Source organism: Scyliorhinus torazame, chromosome 29 (genome assembly GCF_047496885.1).
Source record: "Scyliorhinus torazame isolate Kashiwa2021f chromosome 29, sScyTor2.1, whole genome shotgun sequence".
In the NCBI taxonomy this organism is placed as follows: domain Eukaryota; kingdom Metazoa; phylum Chordata; class Chondrichthyes; order Carcharhiniformes; family Scyliorhinidae; genus Scyliorhinus; species Scyliorhinus torazame.
The window spans coordinates 15,857,280-15,880,631 of record NC_092735.1 but is presented as its reverse complement, the minus strand read 5'-3'; the positions used below and the strand labels follow the sequence as shown (position 1 = coordinate 15,880,631).

The window sequence follows — 23,352 nt, the reverse complement described above, 5'->3', positions numbered from 1 at the left end:
GTCAGGCCGTCTATGGCAAGACAAACCAAATTAATGGCCCAAACCTTCCAGTGTCCAGATCATTGGAGATGAGATGCAAATTGGGAGATGTGCACCATGACCCTGCAGAAGATCTCAAGTCCATACATGCAGTGCAATTGCCCAGAACGTCTGAACTTCCAATGGGCTGATTTCCATTAATCCCTAGTTAATACCTGGTTTAAGTCAGTTGTTAGCCAGCATAACTCAGTTAGTCACAACTAACTTCCTGATCTGGCCCACTTATCCACCTCACCCATCTCGGGCACGATCTACTGGCCGCACCCCACCAGAATCAGAGTAGGATGTGGCCAGTAAATGCCAGGAGAGGCCTCCCTCAGGATTCCCGATGGCTGCAACGCCTACTGAGATCTAACCAGATCTCACAATATATATTAATGATTTGGACGAGGGAATAAAATGTAACATCTCAAAGTTTGCAGATGATACCAAGTTGGATGGGAGGGTGAACTGTGACGAGGATGCAGGGATCCTTCAGCATGATCTGGGACAGGTTGGGTGAGTGGGCAGGTAAATCAATGGCAGACGTAGTATAATTTGGATAAATGTGAGGTTATTCACTTTGGAAGCAAAAATAAGGCGGCAGATTACTACCTGAATGGCTGTAAATTGGGAGAGGGGAGTGTGCAGCGGGTCCTGGATGTCCTTGTCCACCAATTGCTGAAGGTAAGCATGCAGGTGCAGCAGGCGATAAAGAAGGCAAACAGTAGATTTGGCTTTCATTGCGAGAGGTTTAGAGTGCAGGAGCAGGGATGTATTGTTGCAATTATACAGGGCCTTGGTTAGGCCACACCTAGAATATTGTGTGCAGGTTTGGTCTCCCTTTTCTGAGGAAGGATGTTTTGCTCTCGAGGGAGTGCAGCGAATGTTTACCAGGCTGATTCCGGGAATGGCGGGACTGACGTCTGAGGAGAGATTGACTAGGTTAGGATTGTTTTTGCTGGAGTTCAAACGAATGGGGGGGGGGGGATCTCAGAGACTTATAACATTCTAACAGGACTAGGTAGGGTGGATGCAAGGAGGATGTTCCCAATGGTGGGTGAGGCAAGAACCAGAGGTCACAGTCTGAGGACTTGGGGTAGACCATTTAGGATAGAGATGAGGAGACATTTCTTCACTCAAAGAGTGGTGAACCTGTGGAATTCAATACCTCAGGAAGTAGTTGAGTCTAAGACATTGAATACATTCAAGAGGCGGTTAGATATGGCTCTTGAGGCGAATGGGATCAAGGTTTATGGGGAGAAAGCATGATTAGGCTATGGAGTTGGACGATCAGCCAGGATTGTGACGAATGGCGGAGCAGGTGTGAATTGCCAAATGGCCTCCTCCTGCTATCTTCTGTTTCCATCTCGTGAGACACCGCGATCTGGGTTCTGCCACAACGAGTGGGACCCTGTCTCGCACGGTTTAAGAACTGTGCTGAAGCCAGATCTAACAGGCTCCCGGCATCTATAGGATTCCCAATGAGATCCCAGCTGGGCACCAATTAGTACTGGTCCACACAAACGTGAACCAGATGGAAAGGCATCTGAGGGTGGTCTCCCAGGCCACTGGAGGCCCCTGGGTGGTCAGGGACAGGACATGGTTGCACCCTGGCTCTCCCCCTGGCACCCAGGCATCTTGGTACTGCCGCCCAGACACTGCCAAGGGCCAGGGCCTGAGGTGGGGCATGCCCATGAAAGGAGGTATAAGAGGGGGTATGAAGCATGGGGAGAGTGAAGGGCAGGTATGAAGGGGCCTCCGGAAGGTTCGGGCTGGGGGCAATGTCCAAGTGTGTGGGGGTGACATTACCCATGGGTGGGGGTGGGGGGACCCTCAAGCTCACTTAGAGAGATCGGGATACCCTTTCAAAATGGTGGCCTTATCTCAGAGGAGCTGGTCTGGGCAGCAAGTACAGCTCCCAGTGATGAAAATAATTCAAAGTGTGGGCTAGCCCAGAGAGAAACTCCCCAGGGCTCCAAGAAATGGCTAAATGTGGTTAGATAGCGGTGGGGAACTCTCCGACAGAGGTGAGAAACTCCCAGCCAAACCCACCTGAAATGCCACTTGGGAGGGCAGGATTCTCCGGCCCATCAGCCACATGTTTCTCAGCGCTGTGCCGTTCGCTGGCGGCGGGCCTCTCTACTCCTACCACTTGCCAATGGGCTTTCCCATTGTAACCGTCAACGCCACCAGGAAACCCGCTGGTGGGGGTGCACTGCTGGAGTGAAAAGTGAATCACAACAACCGGAGAATACCGACCCGAAACGCTTCTCTTAAATCATCCACCTATCCTCATCACCCACACATTCACCTCACCCATTCATTCACTGAAAGACATGGGCCTTTAAAAACATATCTGAACATGCCAGTTACCGTTATGAAAAGGTTAGAATGACCTCCCTTCTTCCAACTACTCCTTTGCCTGATGATATTCCTCTGGATAGGCTGCGCTGACCAGTTGCTTCAGCTGGGAACAGATGACATGACTGAAAAATCATAAAAGGGTTGGGTTACAAAAATATGGCTCTGTCAATGTGCTCAGCGTCAACATTAATTGGAAGATTATGGCCAATGTTTTAGGTCAGTGACCCTTCCTGTGCTTGAGGAATGGCTAGACCCTCTACAGCAGGCAGTCAAAGTGGGTGGGCGGTGGGCATGTCGGGAGGGTCGCGGAGCCGTCTGTTGCGGCGCTCCTGATTGCGCAAATTCGCGCGCAACAGCCGGCTTTTAACTATGCCGGCTGCAAGTGGCCTTTTTGCCATATAAAAAAAATGCGGCCGCTCATGGGTGCGCATGCGCAGTGCGGCCGCATTTCTTTTATATGGTAAAAAGGCCGCTCGCAGCCGGCATAGTTAAAAGCCGGCTGCTGCTACCTTTGCCCGGTTCAGAAGTGCTCGGTTCTACTGAACAAAGCTAAGGCCGAGTTTCCCCCCATTGGACCCACCCGTAGAGATCCACGCCATGGCCTCCACCTCAGAACTCGCCTGTATCTACAGCACGCTCATCCTGCACAACGACAAGGTCTCTGTCACCGAACACAAACTCAATGCCCTGATTAAAACAGCTGGTGTGACCATTGAGCCTTTCTGGCCTAGGCTGTTTGTCAAGGCATTAGCTAATATTGACGTCAGTAGTCTGATCTGCAACGTTGCTGCTGGTAGCAGTGCCCCAGCTGCTGCAGCAGTTGTTTCCACCGCTGCCCCTGTTGCTGCTGAAAAGAAAAAGGAAAAGAAGTGATGCGACCATCAATTCACACAAAACCAGGAGTAGAAGTAAACAGTGGCTTTAATCAGCTAGAACATCTGATAGTGGGAGCCGCCTACAGGGCGACTGCTCTTATACCTCCCCTCAAGGGCAGAAGCCAGGGGCAGAGCCCACACAGGCCCCAACATGCTACATTGTAGGTAATACCTTACAATGGTCCATAGGTGGAGCCCACATGGGCAACAGCGTAATAGAGATATGTACATGGTGAATTGTTACTGCAATACATTCACCCCGTTAAAAAAATGAAGTCCGGTGGGGGTGAAGGGTTCATATGTTCAGCCTGTCCGGCGCACGGATTGTGCGCTGTGATCGCCGAAGCTCTGGTATCGCAGCTGGCCCGGGCGTCGAACTCAGCCATGCTGGCATCGGTAGTGAAGTCGCCGGTGCAGGCACAGACGTGGACTCCGGGAGCGTGTCTTCTGGGGCTTCATTCCTGTGGGTCGGTGAAGGGGGAATGGCGGGCGGGATGGGGTGCGGGTGCCATGTAGGGCCGGGGGTGCTGGTCAGCGTAGGTTGGGCGTGGTAAGATGGGGTGGCGGTGGTAGTGGAACCTGAGGGTGCCAGGTCCCAGAGGGAGACCGTATCCTATCGGCCATCAGGGTATTCGATGTATGCGTACTGGGGGTTGGAGTGTAGGAGCCGGACCCTCTCGACAAGGGGGTCGGACTTATGGCTCCTGACGTGTTTGCGGAGCAGGACGAGCCCCGGTGTCTTCAGCCAGGATGGGCGCGAGGCCCGAGGTGGATTTCTTGGGGAAAACAAATAGGCGGTCATGAGGGGTCTCGTTTATGGCCGTGCAAAGTAGGTAGTGCGTCGGGGAGGACCTCCTGCCAGTGGGGAACTGGGAAATTCCTAGACTGTAGGGCCAGGAGGACCGTCTTCCAGACCATCACGTTCTCCCTCTCCACCTGCCCGTTTCCCCTGGGGTTATAACTAGTAGTCCTGCTCGAGGCGATGCCCTTACTGAGCAGGTACTGACGCAGTTCGTCGCTCATGAACGACAAGCCCCGGTCACTATGAACGTACGTGGGGAAACCAAACAGGGTGAAGACACTATGTAGGGCTTTAATGATGGTGGCCGCGGTCATGTCGGGGCAAGAGATTGCAAAGGGGAAGCGGGAGAACTCGTCGATGATGGTTCAGGAAATATGTGTTGCGGTTATTGGAGCGGAGGGGCCCTTTGAAATAGATACTGAGGCGCTCAAAGGGCCGGGATGCCTTTACCAGGTGGGCCTTATCTGGTCGATAGAAGTGCAGTTTACAATCCGCACAGATTTGGCAGTCCCTCGTCATGGCTCTGACCTCCTCGGTGGAGTAGGGCAGGTTGCGGGCCTTGATGTAGTGGAGAAGCCGGGTAACCCCCGGGTGGCAGAGGTCATTGTGGATAGCACGTAGTCGGTCATCTTGCGCGCTGGCGCATGTGCCGTGGGACAGGGCATCTGGAGGTTTGTTGAGCTTCCCAGGACGATATACTATATCGTAATTATAGGTGGAGAGCTCGATCCTCCACCTCAAGACCTTATCGTTCTTGATCTTGCCCCGCAGCATATTATCGAACATGAAGGCTACCGATCGTTGGTCGGTGACGAGGGTCCTCCTACCAGCGAGGTAGTGCCTCCAGTGCCGCACGGCTTCCACGATGGCTTGGGCTTCCTTTTCGACTGAGGAGTGTCGGATTTCGGAGGTGGTGTGGGTTTGTGAAAAAAACGCTACTGGCCTGCCTGCCTGATTGAGGGTAGTGGCAAGGGCAACCTCTGATGCGTCGCTCTCCACCTGGAAGGGGGCGGACCCGTCCACTGCGTGCATCGCGGCTTTGGCGATATCTGTCTTGTCGCAGCTGAAGGCCTGGCGGGCCTCAGCCGCCAATGGGAAGATGGTGGCCTTGATTAGTGGGCGGGCTTTGTCCACAAAGTTGGGGACCCACTGGGCGTAATATGAAAAGAACCCGAGGCATCTTTTCAGGGCCTTGGGGCAGTGGGGAAGGGGAAGTTGCAGGAGGGGGCGCATACGGTCGGGGCGGGTCCTAGAACCCCATTCTCCACGACGTAGCCGAGGATGGCTAGTCTGGTTGTGCGGAAAACGCATTTCTCCTTGTTGTAAGTGAGGTTTAACCGTTCGGGCGGTTTGGAGAAATCTCTGGAGATTGGCATCGTGGTCCTGCTGATCATGGCCGCAGATGGTGACGATGTCCAAGAATGGAAATGAGGCCCGCAGCCCGTACTGGTCCACCATTCTGTCCATCGTTTTTTGGAAGCCCAAGACCCCGTCCGTGATGCCAAAGGGGACCCGGAGGAAGTGGAAGTGGCGGCGGTCTGCCTCAAAAGCCGTGTAGTGGCGGTCCCCTGGGCGGATTGGGAGCTGGTGGTACACAGACGTCAGATCCACCGTGGAGAACACCCAGTAATGCGCGATCTGCTGAATCATATCTGCGATCCGGGGAAGGGGGTACGCATCAAGGTGCGTGTACCAGTTTATGGTTTGGCTGTAATCTACAACCATCCGGTTCTTTTACCCGGTCCTGACGACCACCACCTGGGCTCTCCAGAGGCTATTGCTGGCCTCAATGATTCCCTCCCGCAAGAGTCGCCGGACCTCAGACCTGATAAAAGTCCTATCCTGGATGCTGTACCGCCTGCTTCTGGTGGCGACTGGTTTGCAGTCGGCGGTGAGATTTGCGAAGAGCGGGGGAGGGTCGACCTTTAGGGTCGCGAGGCTACATACAGTGAGTGGGGGTAGGGGCCCGCTGAACTTCAGGGTTAGGCTCTTGAGGTTACATTGGAAATCCAGTCCCAATAGGAGAGGAGCGCAGAGGTTGGGGTGTACATATAATTTAAAGTTGGCGTACTCGGCGCCCTGTATTGAGAGGGCTGCGGTAGTGCACACCCGGACCTGCACCGAGTGTGACCCGGAGGCGAGGGAGATGGTTTGATGAGCCGGGAAGATTCGGAGCGAGCAGCGTCTTACCATGTCTGGATGAATGAAGCTCTCCGTGCTCCCGAAGAGGCAGGGCGTTTTGTGTCCGTTTACCCGGACGGTCATCATAGAGGTCCGAAGGTGTTTGGGTCGTGACTGGTCAACGGTGACCGTGCTGAGTTGCGGGTAGCCGGCGTGGTCGGAGGTGCTGTGGCGGTCCCAAGATGGCTGCCCCCATTGGTCGCACGTGTCGGGCCGCGTGGACTAGGATGGCCAAGATGGTGGCCCCCGTGAGTTGCACGCGCTGTGCGGGCTGGAAGTTGGCTGCGCCAATGGACAACACTATGCCGATGACGTGTCCGGGGGTGGCGGAGCCGGCAGACACTCTGCCACACTGCGGGCCTGAGAGTCTGAGGGTCAGGCCTGCGATTTAGAGTTTTTGGACCTGGCCAGGCAAACTTTAGTGAAATGTCCTTTTCTCCCGCAGTCGCTGCAGTTCGCCTTCCGGGCCGGGCAGCGCTGCCGGGGGTGTTGAGGCTGGCCGCAGAAATAACATGGTAGCCCCCCCCCATGGTGCACGGGCAGCCGCGCGGCACAGGCCTGGGGTATTCTTTGGTCAGGGGTCCAGGAGGGGGTCGCGTGATCGGACGGGAATGCGTTAAGGCTTTGGAACGCTACTTCCAGAGAGGCTAATTTTAATGTCTCTTCCGGTCTAGGGCACCTTTTTCGAGTAGGTGCGGTCTCACGTAGTTGGACCTGACTCCAGCCACGTATGTGTCCCGTATATGGCGAGGTCCATATGTTGAGTGGCCGTAACGCGTGGTAATTGCAGCTTCGTGCAAGGACTTTGAGGTCGCATAGGTACTCTTCCAGCGATTCTCCGGGACGCTGGCGGCGAGTGGTGAGATGTCGCGTGTATACCTCGTTCACGGGCCTTACGTAGAGGCGCTCTCGCATCGCGAGGGCGTCTGCGTAGGTGGAGGCTTCCTCGAGTTGAAGAGATTCGATGGCTCACCCGTACGTGGAGGAGACTCAGCTTCTGTTTGTCGGTGACAGAAGGCGAGGAGGGGGCGGCGAGGTAGGCCTTGAAACAGCGGAGCCAGTGCGGAAAAAATCTCTTTCGCCTCCGCGGCCTGCGGATCGAGTTCCAGTCGGTCAGGTTTGAGGGCCGACTCCATAGTGGCGTTGTCGTTGATTAAATTGATGCGACCATCCATTCACACGAAACCAGGAGTAGAAGTAAACTGTGGCTTTAATCAACTAGAACAGTGCCTGCCTGCGACTGATCTGTTAGTGGGAGCCGCCTACAGGGCGACTGCTCTTATACCTCCCCTCACGGGGAGGAGCCCATAGGCCCCAACATGCTACATCATAGGTAATATCATACAATGGTCTAGGTGGAGCCCACATGGGCAACTGCGTAATACAGATATGTACATGGTGAATTGTTACAGCAATACATTCACCACAAGAAACAGGAAGAATCTGAAGAGTGCCGATGACATGGGCTTTGGTCTCTTTGATTAAACGTGCAACAACATTGTTACAATTTACAAAAAATAAATAAAAATTGAATATAAAAGCCGGCTGCTGCGGCTGAAGGGGATTGCAGTCTGGAGCACAGGAAAATGCAGCAAAACAAAGAAGTGCCTTGATCATAGGAAATTGATCATAAGATAAAGAGAGACTTTGCTGCAGCAGCCAAAATGAGTCTCTCATTATGTGCTGTCTCTTTGGTGACAACTTATAGGGCATTACTGAACAAGGATGGTTTTTTTGAGGGAAGTGAAGATGTCTTAAACAATGATGCAGAGTGGAAAGATTGATGTCCAATAGACAGTTTCGGAAGCCATGGAGAAAAGTAATTTGGTGGAAAGAACTGCAGGTGATGGTTTCCTTAGAACCCACCAACACTGTACTAATGAGACAAGACCCTCAAACCGTCCATTGGGACTTTCAGATGGCAGCGTGCTCTTTATCCAAACAATGCACAGCAAGGAATCATGAAATGTGCATTGCTGCAGCTAGTTTCAGGTCTCCAGTGGCACAATCCAAGTTGAAATCTGGTTTTGTGTTTGGGGGTGCAATTGGGCCTGTTGTCCACCATATGAGCATTTCCAGAACCTGGGTGACATTGATCTGGAACATTGATCACAATGATCACACGCAGACCCTGTTTGACAAGTCTGCGGCTGATTATTTGTGCTCTTCTATTTTAATATTTAGAAGTACATAATCATTTTTAAATGTATCATAGCTTTATTTTTATGCAGTGCAAATTATAATAAAACATTGGTGATTTAAGTTAAGAGCAAAGTATACAAAAATAAATTTCAGAATCCTTTGTGCTGTAGAAAATATTTCCATTTGTATCTAGTAATTATATAATGGTAGAACTGATAATATATAATACAGGAAACAGAAATAACCATTAAAATGTTTGTCTCATTTTTTTATTGCAAACAAAGAGCAGTGAAGTAAAAAGAGCAGATTATCCTTTTTATCCAGAATAAATTTAATACAAGCTTTGTTACATTTCAGTTGAAATCTTTTAAGTAAAAATATCCTCATATGGGTTTATCAGACATCAAGCCATTGTTGTATCACATCCATGGACTGTAATATATCAAATACTGTATGGAATCACTGACATAAGAGAAAATGGTGAACATCTGTAATGTTTGGCTCTTGTTTTGAGTGGTTTACATTTAGGTTCTGGTTGAAAACTGCTGCCTCGTACAGCATGGATGCCTCAGCTATGAAAAGATACATAGTGCGATGATGCTTGCTTTGTTAACTGCTAGGAAAAGTTTTTTTTATAGACCACATCAAAGAAATACAATACCCTTTTCTACATTTAATGTCCATATATTATTACAGCCGATAGCCCTGTCAATAATAATTATATATTTTAATACAATAATTAAATTGAAGTCTTGGCTGTCAACAGCTTAACTTCATTGTGCTGGTTTCTTTCTGAATCTTTTTAAAAAAAAATCTGTCATTTGTGACCAGTCCATTAACTAATATATCTTAAAAGGTGCCTGTGAGCAGTGCAGTAGCATAGAGGTGCAAATATTGTCTCAAGGCTGATAGCAGATTTATAGCTAATGCTACATGTCATTAAAAATAAATTAGTTGTCACTCGGTAACTAATACTGTTCTTACTCCACTTGCCTAACTTACATAATACAAAAACTGACTACAAGAAATAAGTATCCAAAAGGTGAATTTGATGAGAGAAGGGAATGAGGAACAGAACTAGAAAATCCTACTCCCAATCTAGCTGGAGATGAGTCCAGCTCCAAGCCCTCAATCATTTTTGTCTTCTTTGTAGCTGATTTTGAGGACAATTGCAGCTTTTCATTTATCTCCGTAGCTATATTTTTAATGTAAAAAATAGTGAACTTTTAAATGCTTATTAGGGTGTTAGATGTTAATTTCTGAGAAATGGAACTGTCTCATTTCACTGTCAGAATCTGTAATTCCCAGGTTGGGTATACATATCAGATACAGAGTAAAGTTCCCTCTACACAGCTCCAGTGTGCATCCACCCACCCATACTTCAAATGCATTGGCTACTTCACTGTTTCTATTTCCCACATCAGCCATTTTGTAACCACTCTCCATCAGAATGCCAATTAATGTAGCCTCAAGAGTTCCTGAATTGACTTTCACATGGTGGATTATATGATTCCAAAGGCTTTCACCCAGTCCATCTTTGCAGATTAAAACCCAACTCCTATGGTGAATGATAGTATCCTCAACTGTTGCACCATCTCCCTGTTTATGAACCGTTTTAAGATCTATTTCTTATGGACAAATTTCTTTTGTAACCAGTGAAAGGTTAATTTTGATGATTTGAAAGATTTGTGTATCATGGAGTAAGTAACTTGGAGAATATTTTTGAAGAGCAATTAATAATGCAGGGAATGATAGTAGATGGAGCTTTACCTATAAAGCTTGTGAATTGTTTGGCTTTTCTAAAGTCATTGAACCAGAAATGTAACTTATCATTTCTCTGCTTATCCAACGTGTGAATCTTGTTGCTGGCGGGTCTTGGTCACAGGGTTAGCAGAGCACATGATTATGTGGATTGGCCATGATCAATGCGCAGGATTACGGGGATATGGCCTTGGTAGGGTACCCTTTCAGAAAGTCGATGCAGACTCGATGGGCCGAATGGCCTCCTTCTGCACTGTGGAGATACTTTGCCTCAGAGTGGACCAATATCTCTCAGAGGCTGTTATGGAAAGGTGGGACATGCCGTTGAGCAGTGGTTAACCTTTCTACAGAAATTGAAAAGAAAAATAGAGACATGTTACAGGGTAGAGAGGCAAAGGCCCAGATTATGAGGCCAAGCAGCATACCTTTTATATCAGTTACCATTATTGGTTTAAGAGTAAACACTTTTTTATACTTCATTTGAAAACTATTTAATTCAGGCTTCTTTGATAATGTAGGCCTGCAGACTAATGCTGGAACCGGACTTTGGGTGGGTACTTTATTGCAAACAGCAGCTGTGCTTGCATTTCCCCTTCGTTTCCCCACAGCACCTGCACCCTGTCAGGTGTAGGTTTGGGGTGTTTACAATTCCTACAATGTAATACATCTTGCAGTGTGTGGTTTACAATTATTTTTGCTCACACACAAACAAAAATTGTGTGGGTAAATGGAAATTTTCTGTCCAATATCTTTTTAGAATAAACAATTCACTGGCAGGTAAAAATGAAAGCGTAAAGCTGTGGATAATAAACATCTATTACAAGACAGATGACCTTTGTTCTGCATTAAAGAAAAATGAAAACTTAGAAGGATGAGTCCGAGAAAAAGAATGAATAAAAGGATGTAAAAACTAAAATTACAGCCCTCTCTTGGTGCACGCTGTTAGCCAAAAATAGCACTGGTTCAGGACAAGTAGCTCCTGTTACTTAGTTAAAACTTGCACATGGCCATTTCAAATTACAGTCTACTGTATTTTGCATTGTAACTAGGTCACAATAGGTTTTGAGAGAATGAAATCCTTGCAGCAAATGCAAATTGCGACTGTGGGGGATTTATGGTAGCCTACAGGAGCAATAAATGTTGCAGGTGATAGTGGGTTGGTATCCACTTTCAGTTTTGAATATATTTTAAACACCAGGTGTCTTATAATTCAACCAGTCACTCTCTGACGTGTGTCTGCACAAATCAATCGTTCACAAAATGAATGTTAAAGCAGATGCAATTTCACTTGTTTTCTGCCCCATTACCCCCATGATTGATCCCATTCACTGATTAACCGATGAGCAATATCCACCCTAAGTAACATTCAGTGTCAGATTTGAACTGTCAAACACCAATATGTTTCACACATCAGCATGATTTAACCCAACAGATTTACAATTAAATCCCAGGATCTAACATTACTGACCAATCATACATTGTGCTTGAAATTTATAACAACTTGCATTTATTTAGTACCTTTTAAATCATCCCGAGTTTATTCACTGGGACTGTTATCAAATAAAGGACAGTTTTAATGGTCAGAACCCTGCACCTAAAACATGATCATTCTGTTATTCATTACTGTGCTTTCAACAGAAGGAAAATATGATTCTTGCTGCTGAGCCATTTAAGATGTTAATAGTGTTGCAAACTGAAAGCAGATATGCCAACACTAAACATGTTGGCTGTATTTGTAATCGTATCAGCAACTTAAACGTGGCTATAGAGGTTTCCTTCAGCAGCCTGACTGCACTCATAAAACTGTGCTATTTCCATTTCCTAGACTTTACAGAAATTATATTTTTTAAGATCAATCCAACTGGATAAAATTAATATTAACAAAATATTACATTTAAAATGCCAAATAATAAATATAAAATAAGAATATTTGACTGCAAGTAAATATTGCACTTTAGGAACAAACACATGGAATACTGTGCTCTGTACAAACATGTAAAAAGTCCAGAGAGAGATATTTATAAAGAATGGTTTACCAGTTTGTTCTCTTGATCTCTGTCTACACTTATTACTAGTATGGGCCCTCCATAATATCCACTTGTGAATCATAGAAGTCAATTCTCCGATATTACATTCGCAACTGAAATACAGAACTTTGACAATTATCTTGAGTTCTGCCACTTTATGTTGGTTAACTTGAGCTGAAGCATCAATATTTTTTCAAAACGATATTTCTACATTCTTAACACTGTCATGTTGACAACTATGAAAAGAAAAGCTTGTACCACGGCTAACATTTTTTTACAACAATCTAGAGACATTTGAAGACCATTTCTGGCCTATTATGTATAATAAAGGGCTTTGCTGGCATTTAACAGTAGATTAGCCATGAAATGGGCCGTGATGATATATTTAAAAAGTGAAACACTGTGGCACAAATTTCAAATGGGACTTGCTCTCATTTCGCTGAAATAACTTTCATGTCAAATTTCTACCAAAGTTACAGCAGGAGGAACTCCATTCCGTCTGTAGCAATCCAGATCAAAGAAAAAAACAACTCCATCTTTTACAAAGAGTCAACATTAATAGACTAGAACTACCATATAGCAGTTATTGCACATTCAAACATTATACTTCAACCTACCAACTGGAAATTAGCCACAAAGGGGGTTCTCACAACAGCCCTCTAAATTAGAACAAGGAATAATTATATGAGCCAGGATTCTCTGTTGGGTTCGCTCCGCTTTTGCTGCTAGCGAAGGCGGACAATTTGGCACTCAGCCAAATCGCCCATTCACTGCAGCAGGAAAGAAGAATCCCACTGCCATGAACGGACAGAGAATCCCGCTGCCATGACCGGACAGAGAATCCTGCCCACAATGTTTTCATTTATTCCACTTTCAAAATAACAAACAACCTAAGAGAACAATTACATCTTTTCTCTTCTTTAATTTTTTAAAAATTCCTTCAGGGAAGTGGCATGCTGGGCCAGCATTTATTGCCTATCCCTTTGCCCTTGAACTGAGTGTTGCTAGAGCATTTTCAGAGGGCACTTAAGAGTCAACCACAGATTTTCTTCCCGAAACGAACATTAGTGAGCCTACTTGATATCCACTTCTCTGTTATTTACCTTTATCAATTTGAAATACTGGCAGAATAATTGGTATATTTAATAATAATAATCTTTATTATTGTCACAAGTAGGCTTACATTTACATTGAAATGAAGTTAATGTGAAAAGCCCCCAGTCGCCACATTCGGGCGCCTGTTCAGGAGAATTCAGAATGTCCAATTCATCTAACAAGCACGTCTTTTGGGACTTGTGGGAGGAAACAGGAGCACCCGGAGGAAACCCACGCAGACTCCACACAGACAGTGACCCAAGCCGGGAATCGAACCTGGGATCCTGGAGCTGTGAAGCAACAGTGCTAACCACTGTGCTACCGTGCTGCCCAGTATTTGTTCCTTATGTTAAATAAACTGCTGTATTTCCTTAATGTTATACCCATTGCTCATTTACAGCCAATACAATCATGGCGCTCACGAACATAGGATGCGGATACGCAAAAGTCTATCTGACCTTTTTAAAATTCAATTTTTGAGTGCTTTTCGCCATACTCTCCATCCTGGGTCTGGAATTTAGGAAACACTAGTCCCAAATTCCTTAAATTACAAAAAAGATAGACGTAATATGAAACATTTGGGGGCTTTGCACCACACGAGCAGCCAGAATGCTAAAAATACTAGTTGGCTAAAAACTTCTCTAAACCCAATAAATAGTGTAGCTCAAGGAGTCAAAATCATATTCCCAAATAGCTGCAAGCATTGTGCTGTACCTATAACATGACTGTTTACAGAACCTCACCAACCTTTGACTGAGGTGATGAAAGTGGGCATATAACTGGCACCAAGAATCCTTGAAAACATTACTGAACATCACGTTGAGCAGAACCAGAACTGGTTAATATTACTAGATTTACAACCCAAACGGTCACCATCTCACCATTGGCAAATTGTTGGTAATGTGTTGATACCAGCAGAAAATGAGTAGAATAGCTGCTGGACTGTAAGAATGCATTGATTCGCCAATGTGGTTCAGAGAAGGGGTCGTCACCCAGAGTCAGTCTGAATACCCGTGACTCCAGTTCAGATGTGTTCGATTCTTCATGCATTCAACGCAACTAGAGATAGACAATTCTTCTTTTGTCTGTGTTGCCCACTTCCCAAGAACAAATATTAAAAACAAATCACTGTAAGGTGTTAGACTTTCTGAATTTGAACAATTTACAATCTAAGCTTGCTGACCTTGAAACATCTGACCTTGAAACGTACACATTATAAGAATGCCAGGAATTTTAGAGGAGCAGTTGTAGTTCTCCCATATGTCACGCTAAGGCAGGAAGGTTCCTTGTGCTATGCTGTTGGGCTTGCACAATATTTCCAGTTAAGGAGCTCTGATGGGTGGAATGATTTTTTCTTGCTGCAATTCAGCTCGCTGCCAATTAATCACCTTAGTCAGATTAGTCCTGAGAAAATAGTTGTGTAATTGGACACTTGACCAGAATTGTGGTTAACTTAAAAGTATGCTTAGACAGTGCCAACCATATATTCCTGGCAGATGCAATACCTGCATGGGTCCACCCTGATACTGAAACACGTATGAGGTTGGTATCTGAATATCAGGCAGGTGCAAGATAGCTGTCTCCATATGAATACAAACATAGTCATTTGCAACTTCTGTACTTTGTGGGAGTTCATGGTCTTTCACCAGTCCAAAGGCCTGGCTGCTATAATAAGAGGTGAGTTGCTTGGTTTGCCAGTGTGTTCTCATACTTTATAGTTGCAACTGACAGGAACTCAACTTTCAATGAAATGATATGGACTTATCATTTGTATGTCTAGATCATTTGCAACAACATAACAAAAAATTTAACATTTCTCAATATCCAAGGATCCTTAATGTGGGTGGGTGCTTGGGCTATGCCACCGAGATGAACCGAGACCACCGAGGTGGTCATTTGAAGGGTGTCTTGCAAAAAGGAAGATTTCCCAAACACCTGGCATCCAGCAGATTGCATCCTTCCATTCTTTGCCGATTTATTCACATCTCAGATTATAAACTGGAAAGACAATCCTGAAATTGAGTTTCTTTTCAATATTTTCTAGTTCCAAATACCTTTGCTATTCTTTCCAGAAACACCATGCTTTTGTTCCTTATTTGCAACAAAAAACACAGCAGAGCAAATTTTGAGTGGCAGAACAGTCTCCAGCACTGCAGCTTAAGATGTGGGGATAAAATAAAGACAGACCAGGTCCATGAAATGCTGCCCAAACATTTCCTACAGTGCAGGGTAGCTGTCTCCCAACATTACTTCACTGGCTCTCCATGGACACGGAATCGATAGAGGCAGGTGTACTCGGGATGACCCCAGTTGCTATTCACCCTCAGCTCAATGACTTGAAACGCTCCAAGTTCCTTATTCTGAAAGGTAAAAATAAGCAAAGGACTTTAGGGCAGGTCAAGAAGCCAGTGGTTCAGCATGAAGATACCACCTGTAGATCAGTTAGCTGGCAATAGGTGGGTGGTCTAGAGATTGAATTTACAATTTACATTAAACTATCACATCTGTGATTCTGCTCATGGAATCAATTTGCATTCATAAAATTACTTTAACCTACCAAAAGTGTCCCAAGGCACTTGAGATACAGACAGTAAGCAACAGAGGGGATGCTTAGCCACGATGGAAATATCAGGAGCTGTCAAAAGCAATGCTGTTGTTCCATGCAGTATAGAATGAGGATGTGTGTGTGTGTGTGTGTGGGGGGGGGGGGGGGGAAAGGAAAAGTGTTGGATGGAATCTGACAGCTCCAAGGGCCTGAGAGAATAAAACCTTTTGAATTCATTTTAATCACTAAATTAAAACTTTCATAGCTAGTTTTAGGGATTTTCTTCATAATGATGAGAAACTTTTCCTAATTCGAATTGAATGAATCGAGCATTGCTAAATTAACCATGAATATTTTTGTCAGTCAAGATGATATATACTTTCCATGCACAACATACATAGGCTAGATTCACCATGTTTTAATATGAATTTAACTTGCAGATAAAACATGCATTTTATTGAAATTAAAACTCTAGCAACTATTCCTTTAACATTGGACTAAACTAACATAAACATTCAATAAAGAGTGAGCAAAAAACACACCATTGTTTCTTCCACAATAAAGGAACTGTCCCTAAATCCCCTGTAACCATCAACGTGTCAACCATGTGGCGTGCCAGTAAGTGTTGTCTCAACAAATAACCATAATGCTTAGATAAATAAAGTGAAACAAATAAAGTGAAATAAAGTAATATGAAATATTTACTTTTTTTTTCCAATTTAGCGTGACCAATCCACCCACCCTGTACACCTTTGGGTTGTAGGGGTGAAACCCACACAGGCACGGGGAAAATATGCAAACTCCATACAGATAGTGGCCAGGGCTGGGATCGAACTTGGGTCCTCGGCGCCGTGAGACAGCAGTGCCACCCAATATTAAGACATTTATAACATACCAGATTTCAGTTCTGAAGCACGAGTTATTACATTGAGAAACCATATTTTAAGAGAAAGATGGGTAAATATTTGAAGCAAAGGAAGATACAGGACTATGAGGAGAGAGAGCAGGGTAGTAGCATTGTTCTGGCAAAGAGCTAGCATTAATACCATGAGCTGGATGGCCCTTTACTGTTCTGTAAACATCTGATTTTTATTACCTGGACCTGAAACGTCTGAATTGAGTCTCCATCCTGGTCATATGTGTATTGTCCTAATGGGAGTCCTTCTTCCCGAATCTCGTTATCAAGGCCCTGTGGGGAATTAGTAGAGAGAAATTAACGATCCTCTGTCATTCTCACAAACAATTTCCCACATAGTGAAAATCCTGCTCCATCCAACTCCAGACTACTTCATGTAATTGTTCATTGACCTTGGGAGTGAAGTTCCTCTTTCAAGATTTCACTTGATACTCTTTGTCCCTAAAAGTGGCAGCAGGAAGAACTTAATTTCATGTTAGGGCAGAAACCAAATACATGTGTATACAAACTTATTGGAACATGCGTGTATCCTGCACATGTAGGATATAAAAGTTACAATAGTTACATGAGCAAATACTCTGATATATTTGTGGTTGTATTTTAACTCCTGGATAAAACCTGTAGTTTAGTCACTCTGGTGCAGATAGGCTGATGTCAGTATGTTGAATCAGTGAACAGAAACAAAATAATCTATACAAGGCAACACGTTAATAGTTGTATTTCCTGAGGAAAAGTACTGTCTGAGAGCTAGAAATAACCCAGGTGGGTTGGCCACGCTAAATTGCCCCCGAATTGGAAAAATGAATTGGGTAATTTAAATTTATACAAAAAAAAGAATCTTTTCTGCACCCTTTCGAATGCTTTCACATCCTTCCTGAAATACAACACCTAGAACTGGACACAGTACTCCAATGGAGACGGAGCGCGATCTTCCGGCCACGGTGCCCTGGAAAAGCATCTCGCTGCAGCACAGCTTGGCCAGTGAAAGCCAGGAGACCCCGCTTCCGGGATATACGCATCTCACAACGCCTCGCGAGATTTCATTGAATCTCACAAAACTTTGCAAGGAGAATCCCGCCCACAATGGGCGAGATCGCCTTTTGACAAATCTGCATATTAGAGCAAGGCAGTTAGCCTTCCTCTAATGAGCAGATTTCTAAAGTACCTGAGGCTTTGGGATTTAATGCCTTCGCCTCGGAGACCTTGAACGAACGCCGTTCAGCACTGGTCCCCAGATGGAACAGCACTCGTGGGAGTCTCCAAGGGGATATGCTGCATCGATGTCCTTGTGTCATCTGTTCGGTTGCTTTCCTCTTCTAATCTTTTCTGCTTCACTCTGTTTTAATCTGTTTTTCTATTTTGTGCATTTTTTTTTAAAATTAGGCAGAGGAACTCTGTCTCCATTACTGGATTGGATTTGGATTTTGTTTATTGTCACGTGTACCAAGGTACAGTGAAAAGTATTTTTCTGCGAGCAGCTCAACAGATCATTAAGTGCAGGAAAAGAAAAGGAAATAAAAGAAAATACATAGCAGGGCAGCACAAAGTACACAATGTAACTACATAACACCGGCATTGGGTGAAGCATACAGGGGTGTAGTGTAAATGAGGTCAGTCCACAAGAGGGTCGTTCAGGAGTCTGGTAACAGTGGGGAGGAAGCTGTTTTTGAGTCTGTTCGTGAGTGTTCTCAGACTTTTGTATCTCCTGCCTGATGGAAAAAGTTGGAAGAGTAAGCGGGGTGGGAGGGGTCTTTGATTATGCTGCCTGCTTTCCCCAAGCAGCGGGAGGTGTAGATGGAGTCAATGGATGGGAGGCAGGTTCGTGTGATGGACTGGGCTGTGTTCACGACTCTCTGAAGTTTCTTGCCATCTTGGGCCGAGCAGTTGCCATACCAGGCTGTGATGCAGCCAGATAGGATGCTTTCTATGGTGCATCTGAAAACGTTGGTAAGAGTTAATGTGGACATGCCGAATATCCTTAGTTTCCTGAGGAAATATAGGCGCTGTTGTGCTTTCTTGGTGGTAGCGTCGATGTGGGTGGACCAGGACAGATTATTGAAGACGAGGGTAGAGCAGTTGATGTGGTGTATATGGATTTCAGCAAAGCGTTTGATAAGGTTCCCCACGGTAGGCTATTGCAAAAAATACGGAGGCTGGGGATTGAGGGTGATTTAGAGATGTGGATCAGAAATTGGCTAGCTGAAAGAAGACAGAGGGTGGTGGTTGATGGGATATGTTCAGAATGGAGTACAGTCACAAGTGGAGTACCACAAGGATCTGTTCTGGGGCCGTTGCTGTTTGTCATTTTTATCAATGACCTAGAGGAAGGCGCAGAAGGGTGGGTGAGTAAATTTGCAGACGATACTAAAGTCGGTGGTGTTGTCGATAGTGTGGAAGGATGTAGCAGGTTACAGAGGGATATAGATAAGCTGCAGAGCTGGGCTGAGAGGTGGCAAATGGAGTTTAATGTAGAGAAGTGTGAGGTGATTCACTTTGGAAGGAATAACAGGAATGCGGAATATTTGGCTAATGGTAAAGTTCTTGGAAGTGTGGATGAGCAGAGGGATCTAGGTGTCCATGTACATAGATCCCTGAAAGTTGCCACCCAGGTTGATAGGGTTGTGAAGAAGGCCTATGGAGTGTTGGCCTTTATTGGTAGAGGGATTGAGTTCCGGAGTCGGGAGGTCATGTTGCAGCTGTACAGAACTCTGGTACGGCCGCATTTGGAGTATTGCGTACAGTTCTGGAAGGACGTGGAGGCTTTGGAGCGGGTGCAGAGGAGATTTACCAGGATGTTGCTTGGTATGGAGGGAAAATCTTATGAGGAAAGGCTGATGGACTTGAGGTTGTTTTCGTTGGAGAGAAGAAGGTTAAGAGGAGACTTAATAGAGGCATACAAAATGATCAGGGGGTTGGATAGGGTGGACAGTGAGAACCTTCTCCCGCGGATGGATATGGCTGGCACGAGGGGACATAGCTTTAAACTGAGGGGTAATAGATATAGGACAGAGGTCAGAGGTAGGTTCTTTACGCAAAGAGTAATGAGGCCGTGGAATGCCCTACCTGCTACAGTAGTGAACTCGCCAACATTGAGGGCATTTAAAAGTTTATTGGATAAACATATGGATGATAATGGCATAGTGTAGGTTAGATGGCTTTTGTTTCGGTGCAACATCGTGGGCCGAAGGGCCTGTACTGCGCTGTATTGTTCTATGTTCTATGTGTACCCCTAGGAATTTGAAACATCTCCACCTTGGCCCCGTTGATGCTGACAGGGGTGTGTACAGTACTTTGCTTTCGGAAGTCAATGACCAGCTCTTTAGTTTTGCTGGCATTGAGGGATAGATTGTTGTCGCTGCACCACTCCTCTAGGTTCTCAATCTCCCTCCTATATTCTGACTCGTCGTTATTTGAGAACTGGCCCACTATGGTCGTATCGTCAGTAAACTTGTATATGGAGTTGGAACCAAATTTTGCCACGCAGTTGTGTGTGTACAGGGAATATAATAGGGGGCTAAGTATGCAGCCTTGCGGGGCCCCACTATAGAGTACTATTGTGGAAGAGGTGTTGTTGTTTATTCTTACTGATTGTGCTCTGTAAGTTAGAAAGTCGAGGATCCAGTTGCAGAGTGAGGAGGTAAGTCCTAAGTTTGGGAGCTTGGATATGAGCTTGGCTGGGATTATAGTGTTGAAGGTGGAGCTGTAGTCATAAATAGTAGTATGATGTAGGAGGAGTCCTTGTTGTCGAGATGCTCTCGGCATGTGTAGGGAGATGGCGTCTGCTGTGGACCGGCTGCGGCGGTATTCGCATTGCAGTGGATCAAGGCGTTCTGGGAGTATGGAGGTGATGCGCTTCATGACCAACCTCTCAAAGCACTTCATTACGACTGAAGTCAGGGCCACCGGACGGTAGTCATTGAAGCATGTTGCCTGGTTTTTCTTTGGCACCGGTATGATGGTGGTCTTCTTGAAGCAGGTGGGGACCTCGCAGCGGAGTAGGGACAGGTTAAAGATGTCCACGAACTGTATGTACTGACTTCTCTCTCTTAATTGTTGGTGATACGAGTAGTTAGGAGAAAGGGTATGCTGAAAGCTATATTTTGGTGAAGGATGGGGAGTACACAGAGATAGTGTTGTAGTGGAGAGTCTTGTGAAATGAGTGGTATTTTAACATGTCTGCTTCTTCAGCTACACAATCCATCTCTTATCTTTCCTAATTGCAATCCTTCACTTTTTAACGGTATGTTAATTATATTTAAGATACACAGGTGAGGGGCATTGTTCCGTTGGGTACCTCAAACACTTATAAAGAGTGACACAGTGGTAGTGGGTAGGAAGTAGACATTTGTAATGCATATTCTGTAAGTAAAGCTATTGGCACGAAAAGCATTAGTGTCAGTTTCATACTTCACTAACTGTCTTGGGATAGAATAAATATCACCCGTCTCCCAAGTTTGTTACTGGCACTTATCCATAGTAATGTCTCTTTGGTTCTACTGCATCCATTAATTACCTACCCAGTCATATTCTCTTTCCTTTACCTTCTTACCAGCATTTGATGCTCTGTCTTGTCCACTCCTCCTCCTCCCATTTCAACTGTTCTTGCAATCATCTCTCCCAACACATTCCCTTATTTCCTCCATCTGAATACCCCCATCTCTTTACCCCCACTTCGAGCTCATTCGTCCCTCTGGCAACCAACTCCATTCCTCTACTCTTTCAACTACCTGCTAAAACTCCCTCCATTTGACCAACTATGCTTATCCTTGGTCATGCTCTATCACCTTTTAAACCCCAATGCATTCTCCTCCCTCCTTTTTACCTCGCTGCAACTCTGGATGATTCCCATCCTCTTTTCCTCTCCACCTTCATTCCCTAGCAGGGCTGGAAATTAGGAACACTAAAATAAGTTGAATGCCTACTAGTGACATGCTAAGGTGTGGACTGCTGTCCTTTCAGAATGCATGTTTGAGACACTAGTCTGCACAACAAAAGTATCTACTTTGTGAATTAGACTTGAGTTTAATGACTAATTTGTTTTCTAATTGAGGAGCATTTTAGAGTGACCAATCCACCTAGCCTGCACATCTTTGGGTTGTGGGGGTGAAATCCATGCAAACACGGGGAGAATGTGCAAACTCCACACGGACAGTGACCCGGGGCCGGGATTGAACCTGGGTCCTCTGCTAACCACTGCATCACCATGCCGCCCTGGAGTTAAATGATTAATAACCCATCATAGATTACGCTGAAGCCATTAACAATGAAAAATGTAATCTTGTAAAACTAAATGGCATCAGCTTGGATATTTAAACTAACATCTTAAGAATTGATTGCCCAGGACTTCCGGTGGCGACCATGGAGTGAACAGTCACATATTTAGCAGCACCTGCTCTCAAGTGTTTTTTTAAAACAGCTTTTAAGCTGGATTTCTGTGGGAATTTTTCAACAACAGAAGTGGATAAAAGCAAGAGGAGAAGGCAGCGACCCCTATTTTATGGAGCTGCACCCAAGAAACAATCGTAAAAGAACAAATCAAAAGTTGGTTGGAAGTGAAGTCCAGAGTTTGGTGGTGCAATGGCAGAGAAGCAAAGTTCGACCACACCAGCTCAATGGCTCAGTGGGTTTAATACTTGGACAAGAAGTTTGCCCGGCATTGTAAGGAGTGTGCGGAGGACCTGACCCGGGCGGTGGCCTCGATTAAGGAGGTGGTCGACCGGGTGGAGGAGAAAGTGACGACCCAGGGACAAACAATCCAAAAGTTGCAGGAGCTGGTGGCTGAACAAGAGGAGCAGTCCACTGCGATGGCATTGGAAATTATTGTACAGGATCGGCAGAAATGGTTGTTGGAGAAGGCGGAGGACCTGGAGACTCGTTCTCGCAGGCAGAATATTCGGATCGTCGGGCTGCCAGAGGGAAAGGAGGGAGCGGATGCCGATGCGTTAGTGGGGAAGATGCGTTTGACAGGCCGTTAGAGGTGGACCGGGATCACAGGGTGCCTAGGTGTAAGCCCCAGGATGGTGAGCCATCGAGGGAGACGGTGGTGAAGCTGCATCGGTTCCTGGACAAGGAACGCATGATGAGGTGGGCCAGGCAGACAAAACGGTTCATGTGGGAAGAGGCAGAGATCCGGGTGTATCAAGACTTGGGAGCAGAACTCGGAAAGAGGAGGGCGAGTTTTAATAAGGTTAAGGCGGCCCTGTTTGCGAAGGACATAAAATTCGGACTGCTCTACCCGGCCCGTCTTTGGGTGACCTACGAGAACCGGGAACTGTATTTTGGCTCACCAGAAGAAGTGGCGGCCTTCATGACGGTCAATAATCTGGCAGAGGCATAATGACTTTAAAATCTAGATGGTAGTGGGCTGAGTAAAACGTTTTGTGTTGCTTTATATTTATAGAATCTCAGCCTTTCACTGTATCTTAAGTTGTGTTGATCGGGAAAAGAAGGATCTCTCTGATTGATTTGATTTTGATTTGTTGTTATATGTACCGAGATACAGTAAAAATGTTTTAAAGTTGCGATGTTCTAGGGAAAAAAAAAGAAAAGATGTTTGAGTTTCTGCATGCATAATCTTTTCTTCTCCTGTTTGATTTTTCTTCTATTGTTTTTGGCTCTGTTTG

The 23,352-nt window shown here is 45.6% G+C and overlaps 1 protein-coding gene across 3 annotated transcripts in view; it reads right to left on the bottom strand.

The window, feature by feature from the left end:
• Positions 1-8,626: 8,626 nt before the first annotated feature.
• The window catches only part of sun2 (Sad1 and UNC84 domain containing 2), a 136,064-nt gene continuing 121,338 nt past the window's right edge, over positions 8,627-23,352 (bottom strand). For all 3 annotated transcript variants that reach the window (XM_072492109.1, XM_072492108.1, XM_072492110.1), the window contains 2 exons: positions 16,910-17,002; positions 8,627-15,628 (listed from right to left, as the gene is read on the bottom strand). In XM_072492109.1, coding sequence (XP_072348210.1) covers positions 15,515-15,628; positions 16,910-17,002 — 207 coding nt within the window. In that variant the 3' untranslated portion in view covers positions 8,627-15,514. The remainder of the gene's footprint in view (positions 15,629-16,909; positions 17,003-23,352) is intronic.